We start from the raw sequence: 14,089 nt of genomic DNA, 5'->3' as shown, positions 1-14,089 counted from the left end.
TCACCCACACACAAATGTATATTTCAAATTTATATCTACAAAAATAAATTAACAAATAATAACAATAACATACCATATCAGATTCATCTGCTTCATCATACATAGGTGGTGACAACCAGCTGGACGGCACATCATCGTCTGAAGACGTCCAAACACACCGGGCAGCAAATTGGGCTTGCAATGTTTCCTGAGCAGGTACTGGTGGCTCTAAAACTTCTGTTCATTAACAGAAAGGGAATGGGGTTAATCAAACATATCTAATAGTGTATATAACCTTATATATATATACAAGTGTCATGCAGTGTCTAAGAAAGGGATGTACAGTAATCGTGGACTTGCTAGTGAGATTGTTTAATGTAATCTAAGGGAGGGGAGAGAGCCAGAGGACTGGAGGACCTGTACAGTCCCAGCTTAGAAAGTGAAAGGGGACAAACGTGATTGTAGTAGTTTTAGAGGGATCAGTTTGTTGAGTACAGCCGAGAAGGCTTATGGGAGAGTTTTGAGAGGATTAAGAGAGGAACACAGGGAGTAATTGGTGAGGAGCAGTGTGGGTTTAGGATGTGTGGTAGGTGTGGTAGAGGATGCAAAGATCACTTTTTGGGGTATGACTTGTGAGAAGGCTTTAGCAAAAGGTAAAGCTGTTTTTTGGTCTTTTATGGATTTAGAGAAGGTTTATGTCTGGGACGACAAGAAGGCACTATGAGAGGTATTGCACATATATGGAACTGGGGATTGGGGGAAAGCTTTTAACCCCTTCCATACGGTGCCGCACACGTAGGCGTCATGGACTTAGATCTCGGTGGCAGCAACCAATGCCAGCCGTACGACGTGTCGTAATAATACTCGCATCATAAAATATAGTCACCGCTTATATCGATCGTTCTCTCTTCACCCGTGAATTTTGATAACCATAGAAAATGCGATTACAAAAGAATTAGAAAGAATGTCATTATGGAGGGGCGACTACAATAAATATAATCAAGACGCCGATATGGCAGCCTCGCGAATACACTCGCTCCCCATGACGCCTACGTGTGCGGCACCGTATGGAAGGGGTTAAGGGCAATCAAATGGAAAGAGCAAGTGGTTTGAGGTAAAGATGGGGCTGCATCAAAGTTGTGTCATGTCACCATAGCTGTTCAAAGTATACATGGATGGGGTGGTGTGGGAGGTAAATGTGAAGGTAATGGGCAGGGGATTGGAGATGGTTAAATGCAGTGAAGAAATAGGTGAGCCAGTTGTTGTTTGTGAACAACACTGCCTCTGTGGTTGGATCAGAGGTGGGATTAAGGCAGTTAGTGACGGGGTTCAAGAAAGTGCAATAGGAGAAAGTTGATGATAAATGTGGGTAAAGGTAAGGTGATCAGATGTACTAATGTAGAAAATGACAGTTGAAAGTAAGTCTTAAAAGAGAGGGGCTGGAAGAAGTGGACAGTTTTAAGTATTTGGGGTCACATGTGGCAGGAAATGGAGAAGTAGAGGTGGAGGTAAACTATAGATTAAGGGAACTAAGCAAATGTCTTGCAGGATTGAAAAGTGTCATAAGAAATAGGCACCTGGGAATGTATGCAAAGAGAGGATGATATAAAGGAATGCTCATGCCTACAATACCGTATGGGACAGAAACTTGGAATTTAAGAGAGGCAGAAAGGAGAAGGCACTGAGCAGGAGGGGCATGTCTGTTGAACAAAAAAATAAGGGAGAAAGTGAGAGATGGGGGTGAGTGGAGAATAGCTGTGTATAGATGATTCTGTGTCAAACTGATCAGTACAAGCTTTTTCAAATGTATTTTTTTTTTTTCCATATCACCCATTTATAGCCTACTCCTACTTATAAGGGGTAAGAAGCCCTTGTTATATAGATTATTTGATTTGGTTTAACATCACAAACTCCCCCCTATCGGGGGGCTAGGACAGTGCCCCTTACAGTGGACTTTATAGCCTGGAATTTGATGAACCATCATGCCCTTGATATATATATGTATATATATATGTATATATATATATATATATAATATATATATATATGTATATATATATAATATATATATGTGTATATATATATATATACATGTGTGTATATATATATAATATATATATATATGTATATATATATATAATATATGTATGTATATATATATATATATATATATATATATATATATAAAGAAAAGAGAAGTAAAGCAAAAGGTAAAGGTTGCAAAGAGGATAGCAGATGTGAAATGGGGTAAGAGTATGACAGAAAATTTTGAAAGTAATAAAAAGATGTTTTGGAAAGAAATTAAGAGAGGAAGAGGAGGCGAATCAAGTAGAGAAGAAAAGGTAAAAGGTGCAGATGGAGAGATTATAATGGAAGAGAAGGCAGTAAGGGGAAGATGGGCAGAATATTTTAGGGAGTTGCTAAATGTGAAGGAGGATAGGGAAGGAAAGATAGCTGCAGTGGGAAATGCGAAGAAAATGAGAGTGATGAGTGAGGAGAATGGAGGAGAAATAAGGAAGGATGAGGTGAAGGCAGTTGTTAAGATGATGAAAGCAGGTAAGGCACCTGGTCTGGATGGATGCCATGTAGAATGTCTGAAAAAGGGAGGTCAAGTGATGGTGGACTGGTTGGTGAGGTTATTTAATGTTTGCTGGAGAGAGGGTAGAGTACCGGAGGACTGGAGGAGTGCCTGTATAGTTCCTCTTTACAAGGGAAAAGGGGACAAGTGTGAATGTAGTAGTTTCAGAGGGATTAGCTTGTTAAGTGTAGTTGGGAAGGCTTATGGGAGGATCTTGATTGAGAGGATTAGGAGAGGAACAGAAGGAGTAATTGGTGAGGAACAGTGTGGAATTAGGACAGGTAGAGGTTGTGTAGATCAGATCTTTGTGGTAAGACAGATATGTGAGAAAGCTATAGGAAAGGGGAAGGATGTTTTTTGGGCTTTTATGGATCTGGAAAAGGCTTATGATAGGGTAGACAGAAAGGCACTGTGGGAGGTTATGCAGATTTATGGGATAGGAGGAAAGCTTTTGGGAGCTATCAAGAGTTTTTATGAGAGTAGTAGAGCTTGTGTCAGGATTGGAAATGGAGAGAGTGAGTGGTTTGAGGTAAAGGTGGGACTTTGTCAAGGATGCGTTATGTCGCCCTGGCTGTTCAACTTATACATGGATGGGGTGGTGCGAGAGGTGAATGCAAGGGTAGTGGGTCAGGGATTGGAGATGGTTAAAGAAAATGGAGAAAAGTGGGAGGTGAGCCAGCTGTTGTTTGCGGACGACACTGCGCTTGTGGCAGGATCGGAGGAGGGATTGAGGAAGCTGGTGGCAGAGTTTGGGAGAGTATGTGATAGAAGAAAGCTAAAGATAAATGTGGGTAAAAGTAAGGTGATGAGTTGTACAAGGGGTGAAAGTGGCAGTAGACTGGAAGTGAACATTAAGGGAGAGCGACTGGAGGAAGTGGATAGTTTTAGATACTTGGGTGCAAGTGTAGCAGGAAAAGGTGGAGTGAAGGTGGAGGTAGAATGTAGATTGAGAGAAGCGAGTAAATGCCTTGGTGGATTAAAGAGTGTAATGAGGAATGGACATTTAGGAATGGATGCGAAGAGGAGACTGTATGAAGGAGTGATTGTGCCAACAGCACTGTATGGGGCAGAAACGTGGAACATAAGAGAAGAAGAGAGAAGGAGTTTGAATGTGTTTGAGATGAGGTGTCTGAGAAGTATGGTGGGGGTTACTAGGCTGGATAGAGTGAGAAATGAGGAGGTGAAGAGGAGAACAGGGGTGAAAAAGGAGCTGGGAGATAGGGTTGATGAAAGAATATTAGGATGGTTTGGACACATGGAAAGAATGAGTGAAGAAAGACTAGTAAAAGAGGTATGGAAGGCAGATGTGGAGGGGTTGAACATGAGGGGACGTCCTAGGATGAGGTGGATGGATGGGGTGAAGGGGGCTTTGGGGAAGAGGGGAATGTCTGTTGAGGAAGGAAGGGAGAGGACGGAAGACAGAGGTGAGTGGAGAATGGTTGTATATGGATGATGTTGTGATTGCATGAGGAGGAATGGGCGGGTGAGGAATGGGCGGGTGAGGTAGTATGTGTGAGCAAATTTAGACGCACCCCGAAGGGATTTCTCCCCGTCCTCTCCTTATATGCAAGGGGGGACGGAGGGGGGGGGTCGCCGATTAAATGAAGCGGCCTTGCTGTGGATGTGCTGTGTCTTGCGACACTGCTTCTGACCCAGGGCGGTGGGCAAGGTGCAGGGATGACCCATCATCCAGGAGGTGCTCAGATGAGAGGGAGGGTGGGAGGGGTGTGGAGTGTATTTAGGGATGAAATGGGTGGGAGTGTTTTTATGCCTTTCCCTTTTTGGCTACCTCCCTTGAAAGGGGGAAAAAGCCTTGGTATATGTATGTATGTATATATATATATATATATACATATTCTGCCCTATACAGTGCTGTTGGCACAATCACTCCTTCATACAATCTCCTCTTAGCATCCATTCCCAAATGTCTATTCCTCATTATACTTTTTAATCCACCAAGGCATTTACTCACTTCTCTCAATCTACATTCTACCTCCACCTCCACTCCACCCTTTCCTGCCACATTCACACCCAAGTATCTAAAACTATCCACTTCCTCCAGTCTCTCTCCCTTAATGCTCACTTCCAGTCTACTGCCACTTTCACCCCTTGTACATCTCATCACCTTACTTTTACATACATACATACATACATATACCAAGGCTTTTTCCCCCTTCCAAGGGAGGTAGCCAAAAAGGGAAAGGCATAAAAACACTCCTACCCATTTCATCCCCAAATACACTCCACTCCCTTCCACCCTTCCTCTCATCTGAGCACCTCCTGGATGACGGGTCATCCCTGCACCCCGCCCACCGCCCTGGGTCAGAAGCAGTGTCGCAAGACACAGTACATCCACAGCAAGGCCGCTTCATTTAATCGGCGACCCCCCCTCTCCGTCCCCCTTTGCATATAAGGAGAGGACGGGGAGAAATCCCTTCGGGCTTACTTTTACCCACATTAATCTTCAACTTTCTTCTTTCACACACTCTCCCAAACTCTGTCACCAACTTCCTCAACCCCTCCTGATCCTGCTACAGCCGCAGTGTCATCCGCAAAAAACAGCTGGCTCACCTCCCACTTTTCTCCATTTTTTTTAAACATCTCCAATCCCTGACCCACCACCCTTGCATTTACCTCTCGCACCACCCCATCCATGTATAAGTTGAACAGACAGGGCGACATAACACATCCCTGAGGAAGTCCCACCTTTACCTCGAACCACTCACTTTAACCCCTTCCATACGGTGCCGCACACGTAGGCGTCATGGGGAGCGAGTGTATTCGCGAGGCTGCCATATCGGCGTCTTGATTATATTTATTGTAGTCGCCCCTCCATAATGACATTCTTTCTAATTCTTTTGTAATCGCATTTTCTATGGTTATCAAAATTCACGGGTGAAGAGAGAACGATCGATATAAGCGGTGACTATATTTTATGATGCGAGTATTATTACGACACGTCGTACGGCTGGCATTGGCTGCTGCCACCGAGATCTAAGTCCATGACGCCTACGTGTGCGGCACCGTATGGAAGGGGTTAATACTGAATTCTTTCTTCTGTAATCTGAGTTTTGTCACAAAACCTACTATTTGATCAATACCATAAAATTCTAATCAACCTTGGGTCGACATCAAATCAAAATGGGACCACAATCAAGATCTTATTTTCTTCTAAAATTCCTCAGAGAGAACTGGGGAAATGGATTGATTGACACTTCTAACTCCACCCTTCAACTGAATAGAATCATGAGGCATAATTTGTTACAATAATCTATAATGCACATCACTGTTCTGATAAGGTTAGATAAAGATAAGATTTTCAATGAAGCACGTCCATTTTCTTCGCCTACTCAAGAAAGCTATCATCAAGCCATCCTAATCAGCTTTGGGGGAAACATCTCCATTACCCTTAGGAAAACATTCCAACCTTGTTTCATCTTATGGTGGGGAATTCCACAAAACTCAAATTCTGCACCTCACTAGTTCTTCATCTATTTACTATTGCTAACCATTCACTCAGAAGCACAGGGGGGTCTTGAATCTCCCTAGATGCTGATTCAGGTCCCATATTTTTCTCTAAGTCCCATCACGGATTGTTTCCTGGTCATAGATCAATGTGCTCTTCACATCTATAGGTAGGGAAAATGGGGAAAAATTTACCTTTACTTTCACTTCCTCCAATGGCTTGATCTTTTTCGAAGAGGGAAATCATCTGATAAATATCATCGTAGAGAATTTCTGTCGCTTCCTCTTCACCTCCTTCAGCCTGTAATAATGAATGTAAAATAAGCAATAAAAACACTAGTTTGTGTAAATTTGGATTTAATGATACAATTTAACATTTCCCCCCCATTATAAAAGGGGTCACTGTGTCAAAGCAAACAGTCAAATCATACACATTTAAAACACTTTTAAACATTCCATCCATTAACCACAATGCTTGCACAGAGACCTGTGCAACTAAGGACATCTCTTCCACAGTAGGGCACAAAACCCAAGTACAACAGCAATAACAATAAAAAAGAGGAGAGAGAGAGAGAGAGAGAGAGGGGGGGAGGGAGAGGGAGAAAGAAGGAGAGAGAGAGAGAGAGAAGAGAGAGGAGAGGAGTGAGAGAGGAGAGAAGGATGAGAGAGGAGAGGAGAGAAAGGAGAGGAGAGAAAGGAGAGTGAGAGGAGAGTGAGAGGAGAGTGAGAGGAGAGAGAGAGGGCAGAGGAATGGCAAGGAGACAGACAGAGAGAGAAAGAGAGAGAGAGAGAGAGAGAGGAAGGAGAGAGATGAGGGGGAGAGAGAGAGAGAGAGAGAGAGAGAGAGAGAGAGAGAGAGAGAGAGAGAGAAGAGAGGGAGAGAGAGAAGAGAGGGAGAGAGAGAAGAGAGGGAGAGAGAGAAGAAAGGGAGAGAGAGAAGAGAGGGAGAGAGAGAAGAGAGGGAGAGAAGAGAGGGAGAGAGTAGAGAGAGGAGAGAATGGAGAGAGAGAGAGAGAGAGAGAGAGAGAGAGAGAGAGAGAGAGAGAATGGAGAGAGAGGAGAGAATGGAGAGAGAGGAGAGAATGGAGAGAGAGGAGAGAGGAGAGAGAGGAGAGGAGAGAGGAGAGATAGGAGACAGAGGAATAAAGACAGAGGAGAGGAGAGGAGAGTGCAAGGAAAGATAGAGAGGAGGCAATGGAGAGTAGGGGAGGAGTTTAGCAAAGGAGGGCAGGGGAGAATGACAGAGAAATGAAAGATGCTCAGGAGGAAGAAATGAAGGCAAAGTGGGGCAGCAGCTAATATTCAAATAAAATTGATACTTACAATGACTGTCTTTTCCAATAAAAGTAATGGATGCTGCCTTGGAGGTTCTTCTTCTTTTAAAGTCTCAAACTTTTCTTTAGATTCTCTGGACCTGTCTTCCCTTTTTACTTCTATCCTCTTCTCTTCTTTAACAGTTTCCTTGGATTCTTCCCTCTTCACTTCGCCGATTCTCTCGTCTTTGCTATGTTCTTCCACAGTTTCGTCATCCTCTGTTTTGATTTGCTCCTGTGCTTCAACTGAATCTAACTGCTGCTTTTCTTCTGCGTCTTTTTCGGTTTTGGCTTCCTCTACTTTGTCTCTTTCTTGGTCCTTGTCTTTATCTTGCACTTTTTCTTTATCGTCTTTTTTCTCGACACTGTTCCTTGTGCTTAATTCTACCCTACCGTTCCTCCAGCCCATGTACAAGGCAAGATCACTAACTGACACAACACTTGTCCTTTGTACTGAACCAATGTCTTCCACTGAGATCAAGAGTTGGCAAAATTCCATTAAACACTGCAAGGTTGTCATGGCTTCAGCTGGGTCTTTGTAATAAGTGCAGTTCACTCGCATGAAAGGAGCAAGGAGGGCCGCACGTTTTTTGTCCAAGGTACTGGAAAACAGATTTTTTTTTTAGTCACACAATTTTATATATATATATATATCACGTAGAAACCACTGTTGGAGTAGAAAAGACTGGAAACGGGGAATCTATATATTTCGATTGCAAACTGCAATCCTCTTCAGTAGATACAATTCAGAGAGAGAGTGTGTTACTTAAGTAGCAACCTTGACATAAGAAGGGGGGACATGGGATGAGGTCGCTACCCTCGGCTCGCTCCGTATGTGAGGTCAGGAGGTAAATGTGTTTTTAGTAAGTTAGAGATGAAAAGTCCGGACATTATATCCGGGGACCATTGCCCCTTTGAAATATTCATATTGGGCTGATATTCAATAATGGTAGATTCTATCATTTTTCTCCTGAACTCACACTTAGATTTATAAATAAGCTCAGCTTTGTCCCAATCTAAACAATGATTAAATTGCTTAACATGTTGGAACACAGCTGAGCTCTCTTGTCCATATCTAATGGAACGTTTATGTTCTATCATCCTAGTGTTCAAATCCCTTCCAGTCTGTCCGATGTAAACTAAGTTACAACCTTTACATGGAATTGAATATACCCCTTGGCTCTGCTCTTCTTTTAACCTTTGGTGGACATTTACCACCTTTTTATTAATGGTGATAGGGTAATAATTAATCAAATTTAATTTGTCTTTGGGAAGAAACTTGGTTGAAGGAAGGAATGATTCAGAAAAGGGAACGATTAAGGAGCTCTTGTCCAATGAAAAATTAGAGGAAGTGGGGGTGGTGTTGAAAAAATTGGATCTCACTCGGCTGAGGGCTTTGACCAAGAACCAATCCGGGTAAGCTAAATTATTAAGTTGAGTTCAGGAGAAAAATGATAGAATCTACCATTATTGAATATCAGCCCAATATGAATATTTCAAAGGGGTAATGGTCCCCGGATATAATGTCCGGACTTTTCATCTCTAACTTACTAAAAACACATTTACCTCCTGACCTCACATACGGAGCGAGCCGAGGGTAGCGACCTCATCCCATGTCCCCCCTTCTTATGTAAAGGTTGCTACTTAAGTAACACACTCTCTCTCTGAATTGTATCTACTGAAGAGGATTGCAGTTTGCAATTGAAATATATAGATTCCCCGTTTCCAGTCTTTTCTACTCCAACAGTGGTTTCTATGTGATTGACAAATGTGTGATTACATTTTTCACCTGTAATATATATATATGTATGTACATATGTATGTGTGTGTGTGTGTGTGTTTGTATGTGTACATATATATCTCGATATACCACGGGCTTTTTTCCCCTTTATAAGGGAGGTAACCAAGTCAAAAAGCAAGTACTCATTCCCATCCATTCCACCCCTATCCACCACTGTTTCCTCCTTCTTCTCATCTTAGCTCCCCATGGATGACAAGTCATCCCTGTATCATGCCCAATGTCCTGGGTCAGAAGCAATGCACCAAGACACAGCACATCTATGGCAAGGCCTCATGCAGAAAAAGAGATGGGGAGAAATTCTTTCTGGCTGCGTCAAAATATCATTCATACAATACTACTCCCTACCCCACCATGATATCTCTCTCTTTTAACTTGAAATATATTTCTAATACAGTTTCAAACATGAAGACCTGACAACTGGCAAAAGCCTCTCCTCTTCCACTACTTTCAGCTGGTGATATAGAAATAGTCCCACACTAATACAACACAGACAACAGTTCCTTTCCTAAGAGATCTGTGTGAGGACCTGAGGACTGTTGCCACCCACTGTAAGGCTGCAGGTTTTCCACTAATGGCAACATTAGAGCTAAGATAAGGGTGTAATATGTGGATGGGAGCGGAATGGGTGGGAGTAGGTGCATGCCTTGACTGGCTACATCCATTATAAGGGGAAAGAAGCCCTTAGTATTTGGTTATATACATACATACATATACCAAGGCTTTTTCCCCCTTACAAGGGGGGTAGCCAAAAAGAAAAAGGCATATTTGGTTATATATGGATGGAAAATTGTATTTCTTCACATTCTTTAGACATGGAGTCTTCCTTAGTATATACATACATACATATTCCAAGGGCTTTTTTCCCCTTACAAGAGAGGTAGCCAAAGTCAAAGGCATAAATCCACTCCCACCCATTTCATCCCCATATACTCCACTCCCATTTACCACCCCTCCCTCCCTTTTTTCTTGGCTCCTCCTGGATAACAGGTCATCCCTGCATCTCGCCCACTGCCCTCAGTCAGAAGCAATGCAGCAAGACACAGCACATCCACAGCAAGGCCACTTTATTTAATCTGCAACCCCTCTCTCCATCCCCACATGCAGGAAAAGAGAAGACAGTGAGAAATTGCTTTGGGCTGCATCAAAATATCACTCACACATACTCCCCCAGCACCCCATCCCCCACCCACTCCCTTCTCTGCATCACAGTATCACCCTACACAACTTTGTAGCATGGAATTCAGTGAATCATCATGCCCTTGGTTCAACTTGCCCTGAGCAGGGTTTGAATCGTCATCATCTTGACCTTCGCCACAAGTAATGATGCCCTAACCCACTTGGCCAGCGAGGGGGTTGATGACTTTTGAAAATTGGCAGCTCTGCTGTCCACCTTACAGGACCACCACAAACAGGTACTTATCATTGGTTCCATGAATATATGTATGTATGTATGTATGTATGAATGTATGTGTACATAACTTCCAATAGTGATCTACTTAATAGCAACTTCTCTAACTACCAACCCATGATTCAGTGCAGCTGTATGACTGACCATGACATGAAATACATCTTGTTTCAGCCCATACCACTCCCTTAGCTGTGCAAAATCATTTGGTATTAATCAAAACTTAATTTAGCAATAAACCATACCACCACATTCAAGGTGCCAGTGTCTAAATGCAAAACTTACCTTTTAATGTGATAAAAACCATATTCATGTTCTAGGAGAAACGTAAGTGTCCGTAATGCTGGTATCACGGATGTATAACTGTGGTACGGGTTTCGAATGTGTTCCACGAGTGCTTCCATGATTGCAATGAACATTTCTTTGGGCGGTAGCGATGCCAATAACGTAGGTGTGTTTATTGGCTGGCTTGCTGGTCCATCCTGTGATGACAGGGGAACAATCATATTGATCTCATGGTCACACAGGTACTGCAGAATTGTAACCATGCATTCTTGCGACTGCTGATGACCAGGCGAGTCCTCAGTAACGTTGACTGCTTTACACCACTGAAGAACAAGTCCAGCATATTTCTCTTCGCCTTTATTGGCTGCAGCAGCTGTGGCATTATTTGCTCCGGATCCAGTCAGACCAGAAGGAGATCCTCGTAGAAGATGCATTACTGCAGCTTTGAATGGTGGATGGGACATGAGGAAGGCCAGCAGGTTCAAAGCTCTTGAGGTCTGCAGGGAACATGGTGGTATGGTGTTTTCATCAAAACCCCTGTGGTCAAACTTGAAGCAAGATATCACTAGGTCGAGGACTCCCCGCGCCACAATAAGAGCAGTCGGAGCTGCCAAATCTGCAAGTTGAATGCAGACTCTCAATAGCATCTGAAGTAGCGTTGGGAAAGTTGTCAATCCTAGCCTCATTATCAGGTCATGAATTAACGAGGAGAGAGGATACAGGTGAGCACTCCACAACTTCCGGAGGTTTACTGCTTGTGCAACTTCATCATCCCTGAGCTTCCTACGACTTTGAAGGGGAAGTGCCAGTGGTAGAAGTTCAGTTATCAAAGTCAGTTCTGCGAGGAATGTGTTTGGCCCAGTTAATACATACTTCACAACCTGAAAAATAAAATACATACTTCACAACCTGAAAAATAAAATACAACACACTTTTTTTTATTTAAGATATACATATATATATACACCAAAGGCTCTTTTCCCCTTTACAAGGGAGGTAAAAAAAAAACACTCCCACCCATTCCATCCCCACATACTCCACTCCCATCCACCCCCTTCCCTCCTTCTTATATTGGCTCCTCTTGGATGACAGGTCATCCCTGCATCTTGCCCATTGCCCTGAGTCAGAAGCAGTGCCACAAATACAAAGGCTAAATTCCATACTATATAGGGGGGGTGCCAACTCAAAGCATACACCCACCCATTGTTTCATTCATACTACCCCTACCCTTTTATCACCTTGGGGACAAAAGGTCACCAACCCTTGTCATACTATGTAGACCAAATGCAATGGAACAAGCTACAATTCATCTGCTATGGCACCCAGATCCCAAAGCTGATCCATAGCTTCACCACAATCTGCCACCTACTTCACATCCATTCTTCCTACAACAGCAAAAAGCCTATCTGGTGGGTAGTGTCATCCATTCATTCCTATCTCTCACAATCGCGTTGAAATTTGAGGCTCCACTTATTATCATCATTATCAAATACTTAGGAGAATTAAATTAGAAGACCAAGAATGATATAGTTGGACAGGTCCAAAGGGGCTTCATTGTATGCAAAGAGAACATTTGTTGAGCAAGGAAAAGAACAAAAGATAGAAATGAATGGATAATGGTATGAAGTGGATGAAAAATCTATGGGGCCTGGTGGGATGTCATCTGTTTGTTTGTTTGTTTTCTTTTCTTTTTCCTTATATTGGGGATCTTCACCTTATAATGAAGTGGTGGAGGCAAATCAGTGCTGTGGGAAGGCTGAGGACTATTGAAAGCTGCTGTGGGTCAGTAAGCTTTCCACTTAGTGAAGCTCAATGCAACAATTATTATTACTACACTCTAACCATCATCTATTCTGCCCCAAATAAATTTAAGCACATTCTCCTTCTTAAACACTGTATTAGCAATCACCAATTCTCTATCAGTATACATACCCAAATTCTTCTATCTACCTTCAATCCTTCTATGATACCATATTTCTCAATTACACCATCTACCAACTCATCTATTCTTGCATTCAAAACACCCACCAACACATTTTTCCCTTCAAATAAAAATACAGTGCCACTGTTTCTTATCAACTTACCTCTGCCATCATCTGTGTCCAGAGACTCTTTGTAAGAACTTCTTCACCAATTGATGTGGAATACACAGGTTGTGTGTACAATAGTAAAATACTGATGACTTCCCGCTGCAACTCCTGAACTGAGGTATAATGTGGCGATGATGATGGGAAAGCATAAAGCAAAGAATATGTTTGAAGTAATGGCACTACTGCTGTCAGGTCTCTGAAGTTGGTATTACGAGCACGGATGACATACGAGAGGATGTTTTTCAAGATTGATAATGTTGGCTGAAGAATTGCAATGAGTAAAGCCCCTTCATAACCAGCAAAACTGGAACTATGAATCACAGGCTGAGTATATGTTGATGACAACTTCGTAAGCAAGCTTGAGAGGTAATTATGGAAGTCTGCTGAAAAGAGTTGAACACTTGCATATTTGTATTTAAGTTCTTCAATCAATTCTCCGTTGTGCTCCTCCCATGGTAATTCGGACACTGGATTCTTTGGGATGGTCAAATGATGCACTATCCTAAGTACTGTTATCAATTCTCCATGAAAAATATTGAATTTGTCCAAATTTTCTTTAAAGATGCTGCACAATTGTGTTATTCCATCATACGAAAAGCTTTCAGGATTTCGAGCAAGAACTATCCATGGAATTATTTCACACAATTTAACATATTCTTCAATCTTAGGTCCATTACGATTCTCCTCAAGTTCAATTACACAATAAATTTTATCAGCGTACTCTTCAAGCACTGAAATGTTGTTTGAAAATTTCACCATGATAACAAGGAGTTCTACGGCATACCCATAACATGCCAACTTTGTGGGTGTGGTCTCCTGATCATCCCCAGCACTTAAACGCAAGTATGGAAACAGCATTTCCACATTTTTCCCCATACTCAAAATGGAAATAATAGCTTGTCTCCCCATTATTGATGGCAGCAAGCTCACAAGTGAGTTGAAATGATCAGCAGCTTGGGCATAATCAACATTTGCTGATGACATGTGATGAGTTATTGCATCCAGTTGCTGAAGAACGTAGAAGTGATTGATCATCTGCAAACTGAAATGGTACAGAGTTCCAACCTCTGAATCCTCCCGAAAGTCATCACCAACCTGAAATATCAATAGCACACTTAATACACATGTTAATCTTTTGAGGTGTATATATTATCAACAATTTACATATCATAA

General features: G+C 42.3%; 1 protein-coding gene across 6 annotated transcripts in view; it reads right to left on the bottom strand.

Annotated features, from left to right (window-relative positions):
• Positions 1–14,089, bottom strand: part of vir (VIR_N domain-containing protein) — a 72,118-nt gene that overhangs the window by 5,689 nt on the left and 52,340 nt on the right. For all 6 annotated transcript variants that reach the window (XM_076201613.1, XM_076201615.1, XM_076201614.1 and 3 more), the window contains 5 exons: positions 12,911–14,011; positions 10,827–11,707; positions 7,346–7,937; positions 6,218–6,323; positions 74–216 (listed from right to left, as the gene is read on the bottom strand). In XM_076201613.1, the coding sequence (XP_076057728.1) occupies positions 74–216; positions 6,218–6,323; positions 7,346–7,937; positions 10,827–11,707; positions 12,911–14,011 (2,823 nt within the window). The remainder of the gene's footprint in view (positions 1–73; positions 217–6,217; positions 6,324–7,345; positions 7,938–10,826; positions 11,708–12,910; positions 14,012–14,089) is intronic.

The sequence above is a fragment of the Oratosquilla oratoria genome, chromosome 18, assembly GCF_046742065.1.
Source record: "Oratosquilla oratoria isolate Oo_2021 chromosome 18, ASM4674206v1, whole genome shotgun sequence".
NCBI lineage: Eukaryota > Metazoa > Arthropoda > Malacostraca > Stomatopoda > Squillidae > Oratosquilla > Oratosquilla oratoria.
This window is presented reverse-complemented; position numbering and strand designations above follow the sequence as displayed.